Genomic DNA, 22,101 nt, shown 5'->3' with positions numbered 1-22,101 from the left:
TTTTTATGAGACATAAAATGGCAAAGTGGGGTCCTGCTTTGTCACCCAGGCTGGAGTACAGTGGTGTGATTGTGGCTCACTGCAGCCTTGCCTCCTGGGCTCAAGCAATCCTGTCACCTCAGCCTCCCGAGTTGCTGGGAGTACAGGCACACACCACCATGCCTGGCTAATTAAAAAAAAAACCATACATATATAAAATTTGTGGAGATGGGTTTCCCAGGCTGGTCTTGAACTTCTGGGCTCAAGTGATACTTCTGTCTCAGCCTCCCAAAGTGTTGGGATTACAGGCATGAGCCATAGCACCCAGCCAGTGAGTGAATTCTTTTCACAGATTTTATTTTTAAAAAGTTCCCTTTATGAGGCTGTTGATAAGTGTAATGAGATTAATAGCTAAGGGTTCAAATTAAACAAAATAACACATCTATCCCAGTAGTTAACCACTATTGTCTGTATTCCTACTTGTTGTTTCTTACCTGTTTGATAGTCAATGTTTCTTATTTACTATAACCCAAGTATTTCATTTTATAATCAGAACATAAGGTGGGACAGTAACATTCATCAAAATATAGTATAATAAATCATTGTTTGTGGCTAATCTTGTCTCAATAGATTTGGGATAAAACCAGCTTGGAATGTTTGAAAGTGTTAACAGGACACACAGGCTCTGTCCTCTGCCTGCAGTATGATGAGCGCGTCATTGTAACTGGCTCTTCAGATTCTACAGTGAGGTGAGTGATCTGGCTTCATTGATCTTGTAAGCCTTCCCTGAGAAAGTCTGAGATTGACATCCTTCTCTGGGAGAGGCATACATCAACTTTGCATACATTTTTACATGCTGTGTTTCAAACTACTTTTGTTGTAGATGTGTTTGAGCAAATTAGGCAAGACAGCTAATTTAAGAGCGTTGCTGTTCATTGTAGAGATGACAACATGCTTTCCTGTAACAGCACATACCAAGTATTAGGCTGGCTTTTTCCTTTTGGGAAACTGTGGTCCAGAGCAGAAAGGAGGAAGGCAGCTATTCTAGGAGTGTGGTGGGCACCACCTACAAATACGGAAAGACTCAGAAGCAGTTTGCAGAATCTTTTCGGCAACACCAGGAAAGTAAAATGTGAGAGCAGATAGTATACTCGGTACTCTGTATCATTTTATCAGCTCTCACATCAACCTTTCTGAAGAGGTAGATGTTACCTTCATTTTTGGAGTTGTATTAGGAAACCAAGACCGGAGAGATTAAATAATTCGCTCAGAGTCACAGAATTAATAAATTTTGAACCTTGAATTGATACAAGTCATGACCGTATATGTAGCCTTGCCAGTAGTGGAAGCACTGATTTTCAGTTGTCACCCAGTGGCAGAATGAAGATGAAAGTGGCAATGTTCTGCACGAGAAGGAAAGCAAAGTCATTGCTTTCCTTCTACTGCAGAGGTGAGCGAGTAGAAAGGGAACATTATTGATATCCGTTCCTGTACCTCTGGGATAAACACATTTCTTCACACCAAATGGGCTAGGGAGTTGGGTGTAGTGATGAGGCCATTAGAGTTACAGGTGACACAGGAAAGCCTCAGCAAGACTACTGGTGGCTGGAGGAAATGTGAAAGAGAAGGAAACAGCTCTTCTGGGTTGGGTCAGATATTTGAAGAGGATTGTTTTACAGGTACACGAGCCTAAGAGATTGGAATGGTCACTGAGTCTGTCCCTGGATAACCACGTTCTCCCCTTTCACTCTCTTTAAGTTAGTGGTGGTTACTAGCCTCTCACTTCACTCCTGGACACTCTCACCACCCCTGTTTAAAGCACGCCTAGTATCCTTCCCTGGACTCATTGCTTCCATACCACTGCTTCTGCCAGAGATCGTGTCTCAGCCTCAGAGGCCTGAGTCTTTTCTCCTCTGCCCTGTGTGAACTTGTCCTCTAAGGAAATGAGGGTTACAAAAAAACTGTGATGTGGAAGTGCTGCCCCCAAATCCCTGGATGTACGAAGCAGTTGGTAGATCCTGGCTTTGTCCATAAAGCAGCTGGATAAAGAAGTGGATGTGATGATTGATGAGGCATCATGACTTACCAATTTGCAGTGGATAAATAATAGACTAAGAGGCCTGTCAGAGGTCAATGAGAACCATAAGCTTGGAACCATTCTCAGTTCTTCAGCCATCAAGATTCCTTCTTTCAGTCATCTCAGACTCACTGCAAAATTTACTTTCTTGAAGGAATCATCTTTTCTATCAGCACGAGCCTGCGAACACCATCTCTGAATACCTGACTGCTAAATATACCTAAACTCAAGCAAAGCCAGAATTAGCCACCTTGTTTGAAACCATCTCAGCACCTCTCAGCAATAAAGACATTGCTTTTAGGGCCCCCTTTTAATCATGTCCTTAGGTTCATTAAGAATGGGCCCTGTCTTTGTCCATTTATGTTGCTATAAAGGAATACCTGAGGCTTGGTAATTTATAAAGAAAAGGGATTTATTTGACTCATGGTTCTGCAGGCTCTCCAAGAAGCATGGTACCAGTATCTGCTTCTGATGAGGGTTTTGAGCTACCTCTACTCATGGCAAAAGGCAAAGGGGAGCCAGTGTGTGCAGATTACATGTGAGAGGGAAGCAAGAGAGAGGGAGGAGATGCTAGGCCCTTTTCAACAACCAGTTCTCTCAGGAACTAAGAGTGAACTCCCTCCTATGAGGATGGCACCAAGCCATTCATGAGTGATCCACCACCATGACCCAGACACCTCCTGCCAGGCCCCACCTCCAACATTGAGGATCAATTTCATCATGAGATTTGGTGGAGTCAAACCATTGCAGACCCGGACAGAGCTCAGTTACCAGAATCATTTCCTGGCTGTCTCAATAATTAAGCATCTTGCTTTTCTTTTCTCTACTAGAGTGTGGGATGTGAACACGGGTGAAGTTCTTAACACATTGATCCATCACAATGAGGCTGTACTGCACTTACGCTTCAGCAATGGACTGATGGTGACCTGTTCCAAGGACCGCTCCATTGCTGTGTGGGACATGGCTTCTGCAACTGATATCACTTTACGCCGTGTCCTGGTTGGCCACCGGGCTGCTGTCAATGTAGTAGACTTTGATGACAAGTACATCGTGTCTGCCTCTGGTGACAGGACTATCAAAGTAAGTGTGTCTGCAGTTATAACCCTACCTGCTTCTGTCTCTTTTAGAACAGAGAAAAAGCAGAAGTGGCTTATACCAACCTGGTACCCAGCAAGATCTTTATTCTTCTTTGTGCTCATGAACCCAGAGGCCATCTGTATACCTCTAGAGTCGTAGGCAAGGTAGGAGGAAAAGCCATGGGTCCAGAAGAGAGAACAGTCTTCTATTTCATGAAATGACATTCTTGATCACTTTTTTTAAGGGGAAGAGAGCTAACCTGTTGAGCATGTATTGTGTTGGGAGCTTTACTTTACTGTCTCAGTTAACACTTCTAGCACTCTTTTGAGGTAGGTGTTGCCCCATTTTACACATGTGGCTCAGAGAGTAAAGGATTGTATTGGTGATCATCACAGCTAGTTAGTGGCAGAGCTTCAATTTAATTTATTCACCATGTGGTGGACTCTGGGCTGGATGCTAGGGATGTGATGATGAAGACATGTTCTTGCCTTCAAGAAGCTTAGCATGCGGTAAAGTGGGAGGCAGACTTGTGACAAGGAGCTGAAGCCTAGGGTGATCCCTAGGATATGGTAAATGCAGTCCTGATTCCAATATCCAAGCTAACTTTTTTGAATTTTTAGCTTTCTTGTGTTTTTATAACAACTTTACCGAGATTTAGTTTCCATACCATAAGATTGAACACTTTAAAGGGTGTAATTCCGTGCCCTTTAGTACATTTGCAGTGTTTTATAACATCACTGTTGTCTAGTTCCAGAACATTTTCATCACTCTCTAAAACCCCTACGCTCATTAGCAGTCAGCCTGTGTTTCCTCCAAGTCCCTGGTGATCATCTGTCTTCTGTCTTGGGATTGGCCTATTCTCAACACTTCATAGAAATGGAAGAATGCACTATGTGGCCTTTTGTTTCTCGCTTCTTTGACTTATTGTAATGTTTTTAAGATTCATCCATGTGACTTGTAGCATATAATCAGCTTTGCTCCTTCTGCTTTTTTTTTTTTTTTTAAAGGTAGATGGGGTCTTGCTATATTGCCCAGAGTGGTCTTGGACTCCTGGGCTCAAGTAGTACTCGGCCTCCCAAGGTGTTGGGATTATAGGCATGAGTCACCATACCTGGCCAGTACTTTGTTGCTTCCAGTGGCTGAATAAAGTTTCATTGTTTATCTGTTATTAATTGATGGACATTTTAGTTGTTTCCATTTTTTTGTCTACTACGAATGATGCTGCTATAAATATTGTAGAAGTTTTCATGTTTTTAATTATCTTAGGATGGTAACTCTTTGTTTAACTTTCTTTTTCGTCTGAAGACAGGGTCTCGCTCTGTCACCCAGGCTGGAATGCAGCGGCACAGTCATGTCTCACTTCAGCCTTGACCTGGGGTCAAGCAGTCCCTGAGCTCAGGGACCCCAGAGACTCCCACCTGAGCCTCCTGGAATAGCTGGGAGTATAGGCACTACTATGCGCACCCCCGACCCCCAACCTTTTTTTTCCCCTAGAGATCGGGTCTCACTTTGTTGCCCAGGCTTATGTTTAGCATTTTGAGGAACTGCCAAACCGTTTTCCAAAGACGGTACATCATTTTACAATCCTGCCAGTGGTATATGAGAGTTTCAGCTTGCTCAAAGAACCTCCTTTTCATGACCAGCATTGGATAGCATTCATATAATTAACCCCACAAATCCCAAAGTATGTAGCATCAGGCTTCAGATTGGATAGTTGGGAAGCTAAACAACTAGGATTTATATGCAGTGACTTACTCCCACAATCACACCAGTTGGTATGAGACCAGTGTCTGGAAGTTGAGAGGGTTTGAGCTTTATTACAAAACAGCTGTTTCATAATATCAGCCTGGAGGATTTCTCCATATCCCTGCCAACACTTGTTATTATTTGTCTCTTTTATTTTCTATGCCCTATATGTTCAGTGGTATTTCTTTGGTTTTGCTTTGCATTCCCTTATTACAGATGATGCTAAACAACATTTTGTATCCTTGTTGGCCATTTGTGTACCTTCTCTAGAGAAACGTGTATTTAAATCTTTTACCCACTTTAAAAATTGGTAATTTGTCTTTTTATTGTTGAGTTATAAGTTCTTTATATATTCTGGACACAAATCCCTTCTGCGATACATGATTTGCAAATATTTTCTCCCTTTCTGTGGGTTGTCTTTTCACTTTTTTGATGAGTCCTCTGATGCACAAATGATTTTAATTTGGATGATGTTCAATTTATCGAGACTTGTATAGTTTCAGCGCTTACGTTTAGGTCCTTAATCCATTTTGAGTTAAATTTCTGTCTCAGGTATGAGGTAGAGGTGCAATGCTATTCTGTTACATTCATCTTTATTTATCCCATTCAGCTACAAATGCAGCTGGTAAGATAGTTCAGGGCACTCTGGTTGCTGTGTGCCTCCTTTTTTGTCTAATAATGTGTTAAGATGTCTGTGAACACGTAAGTCTTTCAGATGATGTCACAAAAGAGTGTATTATTCTACACACATACAATTAGAAGTAATGTGTCAAAACAAATGGAGCTGTTCAAGAAAATATGCTGGAAAAGAGGATGACATGAAAGGTGAAACGTTTCGTTTGTTTTTTGGGACAGAGTCTTGCCTTGTCACCCAGACTGGAGTGCAGTGGCACAAACATGGCTCATTGCAGCCTCAACCTACTGGGCTCAAGTGATCCTTGCACCTCAACTCCCTGCGTAGCTGGGACCACAGGTGCACACTATCACGCCCAGCTAATTTTATTTTTTGAAGAGATGGGATTTCACTGTGTTGCACAGGCTGGTCTTGAACTCCAGAGCTCAAGCAGTTCTCCCACCTCAGCCTCCCAAAGTGCTTGGAATTAGTTGTGAGCCACCATACCCAGCTGGAAGCTCTTTTATTACATTAGCTCCTTTGGGTTTGACATGTCAGCTGGTATAAAAACATAAAATCTGGCCCAAACTCTTTCCTCCAGGTAAATGAGTGTCCGAACCATCCAGAGATACTCTCTTTGTAAAGATCCCAAAGACTGAAGACTTTGCTTCCTTCTATGTTTTATTCCAGTGTTATCACTCAGCAGCCAAGGAAATTTTATGCTGTCTGGTCTGTTCCCCACCCTCCCAACTTTGAGTTAGAAGACACTATATTTTATAATCATATCATTGGGTCATTCTCAGAAGCTCTTATCTTTTTAAGAAAGATATATTGTGGGAGGGCTTTTCTGCATTCATTCTTTAAAATACTGTTAATTTGTTAACACAGGTCTGGAGCACGAGCACCTGTGAATTTGTTCGTACTCTCAATGGGCACAAGCGAGGCATTGCCTGTCTCCAGTACAGGGATCGGCTGGTTGTTAGTGGATCATCAGATAATACCATTAGGTGAGTAGAAGTTGGTATGCTGACAGAGCGGGCTTATTTTTGCCACATTGTTGATTCATCTCCTAGTAGTAATGCTCAAAACAACTGAGAGTAAATGGGATGTTTCAGATAAGAAAGCTTTAGGCAACTTTTAGAAATTTATTTGGCTCTGTATACTTAAGTGGGAAAACTGTATATGCCCTGGGTGTTCTTCCAAGATTCCCCCAGTACAGAAAGTTTTATAACCTCAGCTCCACCCAGGATCACTTAATACCAGAGCTCTTCAGGATAGACTAGGGTGCTGCAGCCCAACTGGCTCGGATTTCCCTCACCTGTGAATTCCCACCTCCCTACCTCACACATGGGAGTATACTTTATTTTTCTCTCCCAAGACTGCATTATGGAATCATCCATTCCTGTCAGGTCATTTACCTCCCTTTTTCCTTCCCAGCGCTCAGCCTCCCTGCTTTCTAATAAATCTGACTAGCCTTAGACATTTTGTATCTTATTAAGAACATCGCTTCAATATCTACTTAATTATCCTCTGCCATTTTCTCAGTGTCTCAATATATGCTAGTAGCTTTACATAAGTGACTAAATTTAACTCTGGTTTATAATCAAATTGGCTAATCTTTGGTCAAAATAAAGATTTGGTTTAAGATTATTAAAAAAAATTTTTTTAAAGGCAAGCAGATAACAAAAAAGCTATAATGGCTGTTAAGTCTGCTTTATCATTTTAGGCTTTAAGATACCATAAAAGTTGGTTTAGAGCTTAAATCTTGATTCTCTTATATTCGTCATGCTTTGAGGTATTGCTTAATGTTTCGTCAGTAAACAGTTCTTAACTTCGTCATTGGAATTGTCGAGGTTTTACAAGATAGTAATGTGTATTACTCTTCCAGCTTATAGAAGGGAACCACTTTGGAGTCATAGTGGCAGTACTGAATGGCTTTGATCACAGATTAGAGATGCTATCATCACGGATACTAAGATTTGATAAGGGCAGCTGTAATAAAATGTTCTTTGGATGTATTGTAGGAATTACTGGTAGAGAGGCTGAGAAAAAGTTACGATAGAGTTAATTTGCTCACTTTGTTTTGTACATGCTAGCTAGCTGTGATTTTTTTTCCTACAAATACTGTAGAAAATTAATCATAATAGGAAAAAATAAAAAACATCTCTAATTCCAGAATTGTTATATAAATTATATGCAGAGAAAAAGGCTTGGGTGTAGTCAATGGGTTTATATTTCCAGCAGGACACTGCATGTACTTAATAAGTCTCCCACTCTGACCTTATAAACCGTCAATCCTAGTATTCGGCATATAGTATCAGGGAAGAGGTATCCCCAAGCCTCATCAGGAGAGAGCCACCTCCCCTGCTGGTCCACCAGTTCTAACCTCAGTGGTCCTCATGGATTACACTGGGCTAGAAGTGCCTGCGGCGGGGGGGAGCTTAACCCCCTGGCTATATGTGGCATCTTCCTTCCCACCATGTATCATCCATGCTTTTTCTCTTTTACCACCTGCAGGTTCTGTCTCCCCAGAAAAGTCCTTCCTATACCATTTCTCTACATGGTTTTTTTCAACTCAGACATCAAGAGAATGCCTACAAACTAAATAGAATTGAATTTTCTTGTTTGTTGATTTTGTTGAAATAGTAATACAGACACATGATTAAAAACAGTTTCAAATCATATAAAAGGAAATAGAATAACAAGTAAGGCTTCCTCCTAGGTTAGTGCTTGGAAACACACAGATGGTATAAATGTATACATATAGCTTTGTATGTGTGGTACAGACTGGAAGTGAGATAGAAATAAAGAGCTCCAAGATAGTAAAAAATTGTATCTCTATGACACAGATATAAAAATATAAAAAACTTACAGATAGTGTGAATCATGTGTGGGAAATTGTTTCACAGAGGTCTGTTTTTCATTCAAGGCTCTGGGATATTGAATGTGGTGCCTGTTTAAGAGTCCTAGAGGGACATGAAGAATTGGTTCGATGCATCCGGTTTGATAACAAGAGGATTGTCAGTGGGGCCTATGATGGGTATGTCTTTCAGATTTTCAGATGTACTGCTGTAACTATATCAAGATGAAAAATTAATGTGGTGTGTTAAGCAACTCTGTATGTACCAGGTCCTATGGTAGGTTTCTGTGTAATGGTGGTTGGCAGGTATTATTATACTAGTTGGTTAGGTGAGGACACTCAAGCCCAGTAAGAAGAACTAAATCTTGCCTCAAATCACACAGAGGTAGAGCCACTGTGGTTCCTAAACTATGCTTTTTTTCCACTCTTGTTGCCCAGGCTGGAGTGCAGTGGTGCGATCTTGCCTCACTGCAGCCTCCACCTCCCAAATTCAAGCAGTTCTCCTGCCTCAGCCTCCCAAGTAGCTGGAATTACAGGCATGCGCCACCACGCTTGGCTAATTTTGCATTTTTAGTAGAGATGGGATTTCTCGATGTTGGTCAGGATGGTCTTGAACTCCTGATGTCAGGTGATCCGCCTGCATTAGCCTCACGAAGTGCTGGGATTACAGGTGTGAGCCATCATGCCACGCCCCTAAACTTATGCTTTTAATCACTGTAAACTCCAGCAATAGCTTAGCTGTGGGGATATTTACTTCTTTGCTTTATCCCTAAATTAAGCCAGGCTGTGTGTGTGTGTGTGTGTGTGTGTGTGTTCAGCTTTTTCCCTTTTGGCAAATTGAACAAACCCTCTTTAAAACACCTCACTACATTTTAAATGAGCAAATGGCAACTGTAAATCTTTCCAGATGACCTTAAATATACTTTCCAAATGGGTTAGTTGGTCTGTTTGTACTCCGATTACTAACTTGCAGCCTTTGCTTAATTTGGAGAAAGATATCCTTGGAATTTCACAAAGAGCCCTAGCTTCTGTCAGCCACACCTACTCAGCCCTAGAGAGTCCCCTGATGAATGAATTTGGTGACATAGGTTATCAAGCCTGGAACTGAATTTAGATAACCTAAAGTTGTTTTCTTATCTCCCTTAAAATAATATTTTTTTAAAATTTCAGCAATTCTGAGAATGTGTAGGTTGTTAATTTTTCCAAAATCAAGTGTAATTGGTTCAGATAATTTGTAAAAACATAAGCATGTTCCCCATTAGCTTTTATAATAGGCAGCTCAGATGCACTCCTTTTTGTCAAGGAAATGTTTGGAAGCATATAAATTGTTCACTTTTCCACTAATCACAATCTCATTTTCCTTTCTAGGAAAATTAAAGTTTGGGACTTGCAAGCTGCTCTTGACCCTCGAGCCCCAGCAAGCACGTTGTGTTTGCGCACATTGGTGGTACGTGATCTCTTGAGATGGAAATTGGTTCCCTTTGCTAGAGGATGACCATATGCAGATAGCCTTGTCTAGGTGTATCACAGGAAAGCTTGTATGTCTCACAATATGCCTTCAGAGTATTTCACTGTTCATTTTGTTTGCCAAAATCAGAGAATATTTGATGTTTACATTACCGTGAGCACTTTCCTAAGGGGAGACGTAATTCAACTTAAGATATGAAGGCTTCCTGATTTGTAGGGCACTGGTTTCCTCATAGGGCAAGCAATTATTTACTTCTTGTAGGTTTGGAAGATTTCTTAACGTGACTATTTGTAGTTATGTTTTAATAACAGTACATTTTTATACTATATATAAATTTTTATACTATGTATAAGTACCGTTAAATTTTTGAAGAGATAGTCATTTGAAAATATTGGTAGATTAAAAAAAATTTTAGTAGTTTTTTATTTCTATTTCTTCACCTCTTGCATTGACTAGAACATGCAGAACTGTCTTTCTTCTTGGTTTTAATGGGAACACTTAAAATGTTTGTTTCACCATGAATTTTGATGCTGGCAGCAGTTTGAGGTAGATCCTGGTCGTGTTAAAACAAACTATTCTTCTGGTTTTAGGTTTTCCAGTGGATTTTTAGAGTGTATCAAGAATGGGTATTATATATTGTTGTTTACTTTTCTAAGGCCCATTGTGAGATGATCTTTGAAAATTGGTAGATTAGAGTCTAGGTTACAAAGTTTAATGAAAGAAAAGGCCTAGGAGGACAAGAAAGAAGAGCATTTGTTCCTGGGATGAAGGACACAACTCAGTGAGTTCCGAACAGCTGCTTAGGAAGTCTGTTTAAGTGGCTGCATTTTATTTTCTGCCAAATTTCTCATTGTGAGATATCAAGGACTGTAAAGATCTCATTTTATTCATGAAGTTGTTATATTTCATAGGAACATTCTGGACGTGTGTTTCGGCTACAGTTTGATGAGTTTCAAATCATCAGCAGCTCCCATGATGACACTATTTTGATTTGGGATTTCTTAAATGTGCCTCCCAGTGCCCAGAATGAGACCCGTTCTCCCTCCAGAACATACACTTACATCTCTAGATAACAGTCTGCACTTTCACCCGTTTCAGGTGAGTACTGTCCCCTCCCCTTCCAATTTTGCTGATTGAATTTACCTTCCCTTTCTGGAAATTTGGTGATTTGGGTTCCTTGGTGATATCAACCAAGGACTCTTTTAGATGTCAACCTTTGCAGAGTTCAAGTGTAAGGCTAGATCTTTATAGTCACACCCATACAAGGTCTAAGTTGGAATCCTGCTTATTGTGTGGGTTTTCATATTGGCAGCTGATGGACATGGTTCCTGTTTTTAAAAACTGTGTTCCTAAATGGTTTTCTAGAGTCATATCAATTGAACACCAGTAAGATTCCTTGTATTTTATTTTGGGGTGCAAGAATCTTCTTTTTCTCTTTCTTTCCTGTCCTTCAGTTCTTTTATTAAAAAAAAAAAAATCATCTGACGAAACATTCAAAATCCCTTTCTTCCCCATTAACCACAGTCCACCCAGCACCATCGTTCTTTCAAGGATGAATCCAAGAAGAGTATCTGTTGAGAGATCCCTAAAACCTATTCTGCTTCCATGAAACACACAGATATGCTGAGAAGCAAAGTCCTTTGCTCTGGTTACAGGAACACTGAGAGTCATTATGACCATTGATGACAGAATGTTTTGATTTTACTAAGGGTGTTAAGTCTGGAAGATGAGAAGTCTTACTTGGCTGTGTCCTAGGAACTGATGACTTAGGAAGAGTATTGACAACTCTTTGTGTTCTGCTGATGGCCAGTGAAGTCTATACACATTAAACTTTGTAGATTCAATGAACATGTTTACACAAAGTGATACTACTATGAATAGATGTATAGAAAGACTATTGTGATTAATAAAATTTGTTTTTATTTAAAATCATTACTTAATTCTCAGTGGCTTTGTATCATAACCTATTTTCCTGTTTAGTGAATTTCAAAAGTTTAAGAAAGTTCATGTGCAGTATTAGGAATTTTTTGATGGAGGGATTGAGAACTCCTGGTACCTATTCACCAAGTTACCATCTTTTCAGACACTCTTTCATCAAGATTCCAGATGCAATAAATAGAACTCGACCAGGAAGTTTGTCTTACCTAGAGGTCAAGAAACTATATATATAGCCAGGGGCCAAAATTGACTCACTGCCTGTTCTTTTTTTTTAATTAGTCTCTGCTTATCCATTAAGTTTTTTTTCCCCCCCGGTGTCCACAGGCTAAGAATAGTTTTTACATTTTTGAATGCTTAAAAGAAATTAAAAGAATATTTTTTCATGACATGTAATAATTATATGAAATTTAAATTCCAGTGTCCATAAATAAAGATTTTTGGAATGCCGCCATGCTCATTCCTTTATGTATTGTCTGTGGCTGTTTTTGTGCTTCAATGGTAGAGTTTAGTAGTTGCAACAGAGACCTTATCGCCTATAATGTCTGAAATATTTACCACATGGCCCTTTTAGAAAAAGTTTACTGATTTCTGGTCTTGCCCCTGCTCCATCTATTAGCAGTAAACCAAGGGTCTGCGTCAGGAATGGCAAATAAGTGTTTTCTCCATGCTAACTCAGTTTGGTCAGTACTGACTGGTAGGAGTGCTGGCTTTGGAAGGATTCTGGGACCCCATGTGAACCCCAAAGGACTGGTTATGATTGGTTATGTCTGTCTTGCAGGAGTGACCTATAAGCCACTTACCTATTTGCTGTTTGTTACTGGTCTCAAATGTATTCAGACTGTTCCTGATCATAGTCTTCTGCCTTGCTGCTTTCTTTCTGGATAGATTCTTTTTTTCCCCCATTTGTTCTCTTTTCTTCTTTTAAGTCTTCCTCAATTCATTTTTTTTTTTTTTCGTTTCTTTCTGGATAGATTCTTCATAAATCAGTTGAAAAATCCACATGGCGGAATTATTCTAATTATTGAATGGAGACTTGAAATAGGAATTACAGAGGCAGGAGGCAAGGATCTCTTGAGTGATTGCTCCTCCCCCCATCTCCCCCTCTCAAGAAGCCTAAGAAAATATAGGGAAGGAGGAATGGACCCAAGTAAAAACTGCTTAAAGAGGCATATGGCAAAATTTAAGACATCCATATTATGGTTTTCTTTTTCTGGTGTATTTAATAGATGAATTGACAACATCTATATATTACCTAAAAGTGCCCTGAACAAGATTCCTTTGGTTGAGAGATGAAGGAGTGATCACCAATGCCGTTTCTTATTGGCTGTGGTGGAAAGGAAACTTGTGTTACTTCCACCAGGCCTACCTCCTACCCACCTTTTTTTTGGAAACCTCAGAACAACTGCCTTGTGATCAGTTATAAGTCAATGGAAAAATCTTACCTGCTTAAGGTGGTGGTTCCCTGTATCCCAGCACAAGCAGTGAGATCCCAAATGTATTTGTCCCTTCAGATTGAATTACTTTTGACGATGTTGGCCGTCAGCTTTATAGATTTTACTGCTCTTTTCTCAATTCTCCCCCCCGCCCCCCGCCTTTTGAGATAGTGTCTTGCTCTGTCACCCAGGCGGGGAAAACAGTGGCACAATTTTGGCTCACTGCAACCTCTGCCTCCCAGGCTCAGGTGATCCTCCTGCCTCGACCTGGGGAGTAGCTGGGGCTGCAGGTGCTTAGTTACCACATTCAGCTAATTTTTGTGTTTTTAGTAGAGACAGGGTTTTGCCATGTTGGCCAGGCTGGTCTCAAACTCCTGACCTCAAGTGATCCACCTGCCTCAGCCTCCCAAAGTGCTGGGACCTGGCCTCAAATTCTTTTCGTTTATTGTAACATGAAAAAAACTGTAGCCATGTGATATTTTAAGATTTATGCATAATAAGAAACACTACCCTAATGATGATTTATCCTTGCAGTAAAATATTCACCTGTAAAATAGCAGGTGACAATATCTTCATGTCTGCAAATGCAACAATAGATTTATTTGCGGAGGAATTTTTAAAAAAATTACTAACACCTAAGAGCTGTATGTTGTATTATGTGTTCAGTAGCTCAAAATTTATTGTTTTTTCTTATTACAAGACAGTATAAGACCATTATTAGAGTCCCTTAAATATCCTTAATGGGAAAACAGTGGCAAATGAAATGGAATCTTGAATTCATTGAGAAAACTTACTAAGATTCTTGATCTTCATGAAAATCGACAATCTTTTGGGAAAAATCACCTTTATAAAAAGTATTCAAGCTTTATAAAGTCTCTCTCGCTTTTTTTTTTTTTTTTTTTTTCCACCTAAGTTGACTTTAGACTTTCTAGGTCAGTGGTTTAGTGCATCACTGATTGTGACATAATCTGAGCGGGTTTTGACCTTTTTTTTTTAGAATAGAAAATAGTTTGCATTGTACATGAAAATGATAAATGTGAATATGAGTATTCTCATGAATATTCTGTTTTACATGGGTGTGTGTGTGTACTTATTTACATACGTGAGGAATGTAGAAACTGTGATTAAAATGTGTTTCTGACTCAAAGCCATGGTCAAAAAATTAAGGAACATTCAGTGGCCTTTCCACCTACACTGTTATTCTTCTACAAATGATTTATTTATTAAAAAGGAAGTAATTTCTGATTACTAGCATTCTGATTTTGAAAGGCTAATTTTTGCCTATTTTTGTTTCCTAGTGATCGATGAGGGCTCTTGTGATATGAGTCTGGCCCCATGTAGGTTCTGAATATCATAAAAGGTTACATTAAGTATACAATCGAATATGAAGCATCTTTTGTTACATGTGTACTTTTTCAGAGCAGCACTGAGACATGATACGTTATAGAGTCAGCCCTGTCCTCGAATCCCTTCTCTGTCACTTGATGACTCTTTGAACTATAAACACTTAGCCTTTCTTAGCCTTAGTTCTCTTATTCGTGAAGTGGGTGTCCTAATAGTTTTTTCCTCATAGGCTTGTTGTGAGGTTTAATAAATGTCGTACCTGGTATGTAGCGCACTTAAAACAACTTACAGCTTTTATTGTTAATGCTAATAAGTTGAGAAGTATAATGTGTTAGGGGTACGCATGTAGATGTGTGCCTGGGGATGGGGTGTAGTGTGTATATCCTCATCTAAACACAGTATCCACCCACACTCCCTTTGTTTTTGCATTGTTTTCTCAGGGTTTTCTAGTCTTGAACTACTGGCTACATGGCTACCAAATGCCTAAGGGAGTTCGTTCACAGCTGAGTTATGAAGCTGGAATTGGTTCTAGACGCTGGGTAGATGCAAAGCAGCCTAACTCTTCAAGTACCAACATTTCTCACCTCTGATTCCGGCTCTACTTTGAGAAGGATACCTTAGCTCCACCGACTTCAAGTAGAACAGAAGCCCATTTCCTTCCCTCATCAGTGAAAAAAATCTAATGTTTCAAATGTAAATTGTTCATAGAAAAGGAACATAGAATCTGTTTTATGGAAGTAAATCGACCGTCAAGAGAAGACTTGGCCTCTAATTTATATTGCTTTGCACTTTGGTTTGATATTAAGAAACAGCATTCTTCTTCAGTGAAATTTTGGGTGCCAAACACCTACCCAGAATGTCCAGGGCTTTCCTTTTCAAAAGTTAGCATTCTCCTTTTGACCGTCCAAGTCATTATGAATTCTTCTGACTTGTTGTATTAGGGACATGTTGGACAATGGAAAAATCTCTCTGGATTGTTTCAGACATTTGTTTTGGATTATACTTCCTTTCTGTACCAATTTCTTTTAATTTAAAGAACTATAAGTCAGTTATATTATCTCCCAACAGGTAATATAGCTCTTTTCTTTTATTAACTGTTCTCTGTCCCCCAGCCATCTCCTGATATTTGGTAGAGTAACACCTTTATACGTGTGCTTGCCTCCTAATTTAAAATACTGTATTCGCATGTAGATATAATGTACATAACAGTTTAACCTCAAAGTTGCTGGAGTCAGGGCCCCCTGTGCTTGAGACACTAATACAGAGTGTGTTCGCACTTAGCCATGGGCTGGGCTCAAGAACCTGATACCAGGGTTGATGTGGATTACCTAGAACCCTTCCTGCAGTAGTCACACAGTATTTTTATTTTGTTACTGTCATTGTGTGTGTGTGGTTTGTGTGTGTTTTTAATGAGAATCTTGTTTTAAAATGTAATTTCTAAAGTTTAACACAAATGTTTTATTTGTTGTGCAGTATATATTATACAATAGAGAGGTACCTTAAACATTTTTTGTTCTTCTTTTTCTCATAAGTACCCCTGAGTACTAGTGGTCACTTCCCATAGTATTCATTTGGCTTCACTGTCAAAAATCATTATTCCGTGCAGTTGTGGCCTTGGGAAGGGGAAATAAGAAGGCCCTATTGACGGGCTGTCCTGGCTCTGGAATCCATGCATCCTGGCCTTGCAGGGTTCTGGTAGGGCCCACTGGTGTGTTGGAGCCTGCAGGGCAGGTCAGGCTGCAGAGGCCCATGCTGAGGGGAGGGTACTCCTAAGTGGTGTAAAGCCTCAAGCCCATGAATCCCACCCTAGTCATCTCTGGTGTCACCTGCTGCTGTGGCCCCAGCAGGTCTGAAAGCTCCCAAGTACTCCTGGGTATACAGTGCAAATGTGTAAATGGCACTGTCGCCCTGGTGGCACATGGAAAGGATATCGGCATCCAGTTGGCACTCCTTCTCCCTTATTCAATATTAGGTTTGATTTGCCCTTTGCCATTGTTTCCAAAGATCAAGGAATGTCAATAACATTTTAAAGGACCAATAAACAGCCTCCTATAAATTAAACCTCTTCCCGTGGAAGCACACTCTACTACTAAAGGGAAGGTCCCTGGGCTCTGATTTGTCCTTTGCATTGAGAACGGTGTGGGGATCAATGTGTGTGTATGTGATTTGTTTATCGAGTTGGCTTTGCTTTTTTAGTTTCTCTTTAAAAAAAAAAAAATCTTCCTTCCCATGTTACTAAATTAATTTATGTTTTTGAGAGGTTGAGTTTCCAAAGTATAAACGATAAACCTCCATTCGTAAGGTGGATGTTGTAAGCTTGATGGTGGTTGTGAAAGTGATTTAGCTTTGACCACTTTTCATCTTACGGCTTCAATATCAAACTGGTTAGAAAAGCCCAGGGGGAAGGGAGGGTCAGGGGAGGAGGCAATTCTGAATGAATGAATGGATTTTTTGTTGTTTTTGCATGTTTAATATAGAAGTTCCCCTTGTTCCTTGGGAGATCATGGCCTTTGAATATGCACACAACCCTTGAATTGTGCCTACTAAATTATAGCAGGGGACTTTGGCACCCAAGGAATTCTGACTTTCTGGGATTATAATAGTAATTCCCAGCCATACTCTGGACTTTATTTTGCTAACCATAATTGAGCAAATGTAAATTACTGCTATATTAATGTTTTAAAGCACTGGGATAGTCTAATTCTAACTTGTAATTAACTATGTTTGCCAATTATCTGTTTGAAATAAATTTGTGTCTGAACAGCTATTGAAACTGTTAAATTGTACAGATATTATCATGACAGCTTTGTACTGTGGAATGTGCTTAATAAAAAACAAAAAAGTTTGACTTTTGTCCAATAAATTGCTAAGTAATGTCAGTAAATCAAGTATGAGTATGATGCAGTGCACCTAATCTGGCCTCATGCAACTGTTACTTCAGCTACTGACTCAAAGCCAATACTCTTAATAAAGTGTTGCAATACTCTGATGTTCTGTTAAGAAATTTTTCAAAAACACTGTTAAGTGCTATTAGGAATCCAGTGACATACAATTACAATTTATAGATTTTAAGAATCATCTGCTCTATAAAATGAAGTTGAAGGCAAACCGGTTTTGGCCTGTGAGAATGTTGTAGAAAATAATATTTCCTTGTCTTGGGCTTTTGCGGAAAGCTGGCTTGAACCTCAGGAGTTAGCTGGGGGATAGCTAAGAACTCTTTCCCTGCAGATCTGCTTCCCACACATATTTAATTGCTTCACAAGTTACTGTCAACATGAAAATGGCCTCTCAGACATCCCAAGAGGCATCAGGTATGAATGGATCCTCCCCTTCTTTTTAAAATTTATATTTATTTATTTTTTGAGACGGAATCTCTCTCTGTCACCCAGGCTGGAGTGCAGTGGCACGATCTTGGCTCACTGCAACCTCCATCTCCCAGGTTCAAGCAGTTCTCTGCCTCAGCCTCCCGAGTAGCTGGGATTATAGGTGCCTGCCACCACACCCTGCTCATTTAAAAAATATTTTTAGTAGAGATGGGGGTTCACCATCTTAGCTAGGCTGGTCTTGAACTTGTGATCCACTCACCCACCTCTGCCTCCCAAAGTGCTGGAATTATAGGCATGAGCCATCGCGCTGGCCCTCCCCTTCTTGAAGAAGGGTGGTGGAGGTGTGAGAGGTGCAGTTTTGCAGCCCTCTCCACCATAGCATCAGATAGGAATAAATTTTTGTGTGTAAGTGCATCACTGGTAGAGTACTGAAGCGAAAAGAATCCAGTGAGTATCTGTAGGATTCTACTCAGAAGTTCTACTACTCAGAAGAACTGAGGAGAAGCTGAGTTTTTCAGCTAGTGAGGCCAAACTTTCCCCATTAGTCAACCCGATTGGTAATGCGGACTTTTTGCATGAGATTAAAGTATTTCTATGTAACTGTTCTCACCCATTTTTCTTGTAGAACATGATTTTTAAGTGTGTCATATGTATGTGGTTAAGAGGATTAATACACAAACCACAAAAAGCAAAAAGTAATTTTTCCTCTCCCCCTTCACTCCCAGTCCCTTAAATGATGGTTAACCAGTTTCTTTCATAGATACCCTCTTTTCTATATACAGCTTGCTCTTCCAGCTGGGGAAGACTCCGGGAGCTTGTCTTGCAGGTGCTAAGATCTTGGGGCTCCTGCTGCCTCACTGCGCAGAGTTGAATCCAACACCTTGTAGACACTCAGCATCTGTGGGATGACTGAGTATGTGGCTATCTCAAGGTGTCTGCCTGCCCCACAGATAGGACGATGGACCCTATACATCAAATGCACTAATTCAGCAGTTAAAAACTATATTGGTTAGGTACAGCCATGTAAAAGATCTGTAGGGCAGATCATAAGTAACTTTTTATTAGTTAATGTGTTTGTTTTTTAGAGTGCTTTAAAAAAAATTTTTAAATATACTTTAAGTTCTAGAGTACATGTGCAGAACGTGTGGGTTTGTTACATCGGTATACACGTGCCATGGTGGTTTGTTGCATCCATTACCCCATCATCTACATTAGGTATTTCTCCTAATGCTAGCCCTCCCCTATCCCCCGACTCCCTAAGTAGCTTTTTCTGTGCATGTCAGGTAAACTGGAAAGTAGAATCCTATCAATGAGTTGGTATTGTTCTATTATTTTCAACTTCGTGGTCATCTGCTCATCCTGTCTCTAGGAATGGTTTGATTTTATTGCTCAGAGTATGTGAGTTATTACTGGGCCGGCCTGGGAGAACCTGGAAGTTACAAGGGCAACGACTTGAGTGGGGACAGAGAACAGCTTAAATCTGGTGTCTGGTGAGATCTCAGTGTGTACAGCTGAAGCGCTCTCTACCCTTCACCAGCTTTAGATTTAATGGACTTTGCCATTTCCCATTCCTTGCAGGCTGTGTTTGTACTTCCAAATCCCACCAACATGGGGGACTGGGGAAGATTATTTTTTTAAGCGTCTAGCTCTGTTGCCCACGTTGGAGTGCAGTGGTGTAATCATAGCTCACTACAGCCTCAAACTCTGGGACTCAAGGGACCCTCTTGCCTCAGCCCCCCAAGTTGCTGTGATTACAGGCTTGACCCATGATGCCCAGTGGAAGGGATGTTCTTAGAACACCATTGACCAATTCTACGGGGGCCACTTGTCTACCAGATGGCAGAGGAAAGGGCATGGGCTTTGGGGCCCAGAGACCTAGCTCAGGATTGGAGCCTTGACAGCAGGCCCCACAGGCAAGGGCATTGATTATCCTGAACCCGAACTCCTCAGCTGGGAAGTAGAGACAGTGTTTTAAAATTACTATGGGGGGTTAAATGACATCTCTAAAGTGCCTAGCACAGTGCCTTGTAGCTTCAATTTAAATGTTTAAACAAAGGGAACAGAATGCTCAGAGGGGAGAAAGGGACAGGAGTTAGTGGAATTTGGGGTGCCATGCTATGAAACCAACGTACTCAGGCAATCCTGAAGCCAGTCTGGGCCTCTTGAGGGGAAATATAAGAGCTGATCATCTTCCCTAAGGACTGGTCCCAGTGAGAACTTGAGTCTGTAACCAGGGCCTGGGTTGTTCAGTGGGTGGAAGAGGGGGATGGACCAGTGAACAGGTTTATACTGAGTTATATTTGTTAGTTTTATTATAAATATAAAGGCAGTCAACCTATCATATCCCCAGCTAGTATTTCTGGGAAGAGAAGGAGGTCTAAACATGTCACTCTCCTAGGTGAATTGTATTGTCTCCAGAGAGGACGGGAGAATTTCACGACTTCCCGGTGTGTATAGCTGGTGGATGATGCAAGGAAGAGGTTGGATCATGCCCACGACAGCAAGAATGAACATAAGTGAGTGACTAGAAAATAAAGATTCACGGGTGCCAGGCTGCTGGCGAAGGCTTTGTGTGCTCCCATCCTCACTGTAGCCCTGCATGATTTATGTTCTTACCATTTTACGGGTGAAGATACTGAGGCTCAGGTCTGTCTTTGTGAGCAGCTGGGTTTAGCATTGATTCTGGTGTGTCCTGGTGGCCACAGCTGGCTTCTTAGCATGCTGCCCTAGCCTCTCCCTCTCCATGCTCTGTGGGCCCCTGGATGCCTAGAGTGTCTCTGAAGAGCCAGGCTCACACTGTGGTCCCTTGGCACCCACAGAGCCTCTGCCCTTTTCTCCTCCCCTCCACTGCTATGTCCCTGGCATATATTCTTGGTGAGTCTTCAAAAGTGCACAAAGTGTGATGGAGTGCAAGGGGCCGGACAGGTGCAAGAGTCTGATTGTGGCTGGCCTTCTGGGCCTGGCTGGGGAGTGGGGGCTCCATCCTGGGAGCGGGGGCAGCCATTGGCTGGTTATAAGCTCAGGAGTGACCAGCTGGAAAGCTCGAGTTAAGATTCAGGAGAGAGATGTTCAGGTCCATTGAATAAGGAACATTGAGGAGGTGAGAGAGGGTGTTGGGAATTGCGGGCTTGGTGTGGAGGGAGCTGGAGGCGCTGACAACAGCATTCTTATTTGGTGCGTGTCTCCGGGGCGCCAGCAGATGGGGCTATAATGGAAGAAGACACAAGGTCCCTGCTCTCAGGAAGCTTACATTCTAAAAGGAAAAATGCACAATGATTGACGGTGTCCACAAACATGCATTTACAAGATAAATTCAGATAATGTTGACTGCAGTGACGAGGTTACACTGGGTGGTAGTTAGGTGTGGCCTGGGGGACACTGGATCCAAGTTTTCAGTAAGCAGGAACTGGTCATGTACTGAGCTGGGACAGAATGTTCTAGGCTGCGGGCATGAACACGCCAAGGCCTTGAGATGGGGATTTCTGGAGTGGGCAAGGGGCTGGAGGGATCTCCAGTCTCCCAGATAAGGGAATTGGGGTTGATTTGATCCAGGGGGTAAAAGGGGGATGCGTTTGGATGTGGACATTGGAGGGGCCCCAGAGAGGTTCCAGTGGAGCCCCTGGGCTGCCTAGAAGAGGAGACAAGTGGTAGTTTCAGAAGAGCCCAGAGGAACATTGCATTTAGGAAAGGGGCACGGGAGGACAAGCCTGTGACAAAGGTGGGAAGGAGCAGCGGGAGAGCCAGGAGCGTGGTACCCAGCAGTCTTTGCAGGGCCCATGGACACTCTCAGAACTTGGAAACCCTCTTTTGCAAACACTTGCCTCCAAGCTGCCCAGGCCTCCTGGGGAACAATGCCTGTCCACTAATCACACCGAAGGACACCTAATCCCGCTTCACACTTCTTCCAAGACAGCACCGCACTCTCCTAACGGCCAGGGCTCTGGCAGCAATAACAAACAGGCGCCCGGGAATAGCTTCTCCACTCCGGCCCTTGCCTGGCTTGTCCTTGGGAACACTCCCTGCCGCCCATCTGCACAAACAGACGGGGGCCAGGTCTGCGCCTCAGGAATGAAGAGATAAAAGGGACCATCGGGACTTTTTCCACCAAAGGCTAAAGCATTTTATAGAACGGGCTGCGAGTTTTTCTTTCAGGAAATTTCATCATGTCTCCAAGAAGGGGAGGAGGAAAAAGACAGAGAGAGAGAGAGAGAGAGGTGGGCAAGGGGGGGGGGGGGGGGAG

The 22,101-nt window shown here is 41.5% G+C and overlaps 1 protein-coding gene across 9 annotated transcripts in view; it reads left to right on the top strand.

Annotated features, from left to right (window-relative positions):
• Nucleotides 1-17,524, top strand: part of FBXW11 (F-box and WD repeat domain containing 11) — a 150,659-nt gene extending 133,135 nt beyond the window's left edge. For 7 of the 9 annotated variants that reach the window (XM_032260347.1, XM_032260345.1, XM_032260343.1 and 4 more), the window contains 7 exons: nucleotides 610-728; nucleotides 2,887-3,136; nucleotides 6,381-6,499; nucleotides 8,422-8,532; nucleotides 9,721-9,799; nucleotides 10,732-10,918; nucleotides 14,976-17,524. In XM_032260347.1, the coding sequence (XP_032116238.1) occupies nucleotides 610-728; nucleotides 2,887-3,136; nucleotides 6,381-6,499; nucleotides 8,422-8,532; nucleotides 9,721-9,799; nucleotides 10,732-10,893 (840 nt within the window). In that variant the 3' untranslated portion in view covers nucleotides 10,894-10,918; nucleotides 14,976-17,524. Of the gene's footprint in view, nucleotides 1-609; nucleotides 729-2,886; nucleotides 3,137-6,380; nucleotides 6,500-8,421; nucleotides 8,533-9,720; nucleotides 9,800-10,731; nucleotides 10,919-11,344; nucleotides 11,498-11,529; nucleotides 11,911-14,975 lie in introns of those variants that run through there. The other 2 variants (XM_032260341.1, XM_032260342.1) reach the window with 2 other exon arrangements.
• The last annotated feature ends 4,577 nt before the right edge of the window (nucleotides 17,525-22,101 follow it).

Source organism: Sapajus apella, unplaced genomic scaffold (genome assembly GCF_009761245.1).
Source record: "Sapajus apella isolate SASKATOON/1434 unplaced genomic scaffold, GSC_monkey_1.0 scaffold117, whole genome shotgun sequence".
Classification (NCBI taxonomy): domain Eukaryota; kingdom Metazoa; phylum Chordata; class Mammalia; order Primates; family Cebidae; genus Sapajus; species Sapajus apella.
Note: the sequence above shows the minus strand (reverse complement) of the source record. Positions and strands in the feature narration are given on the sequence as shown.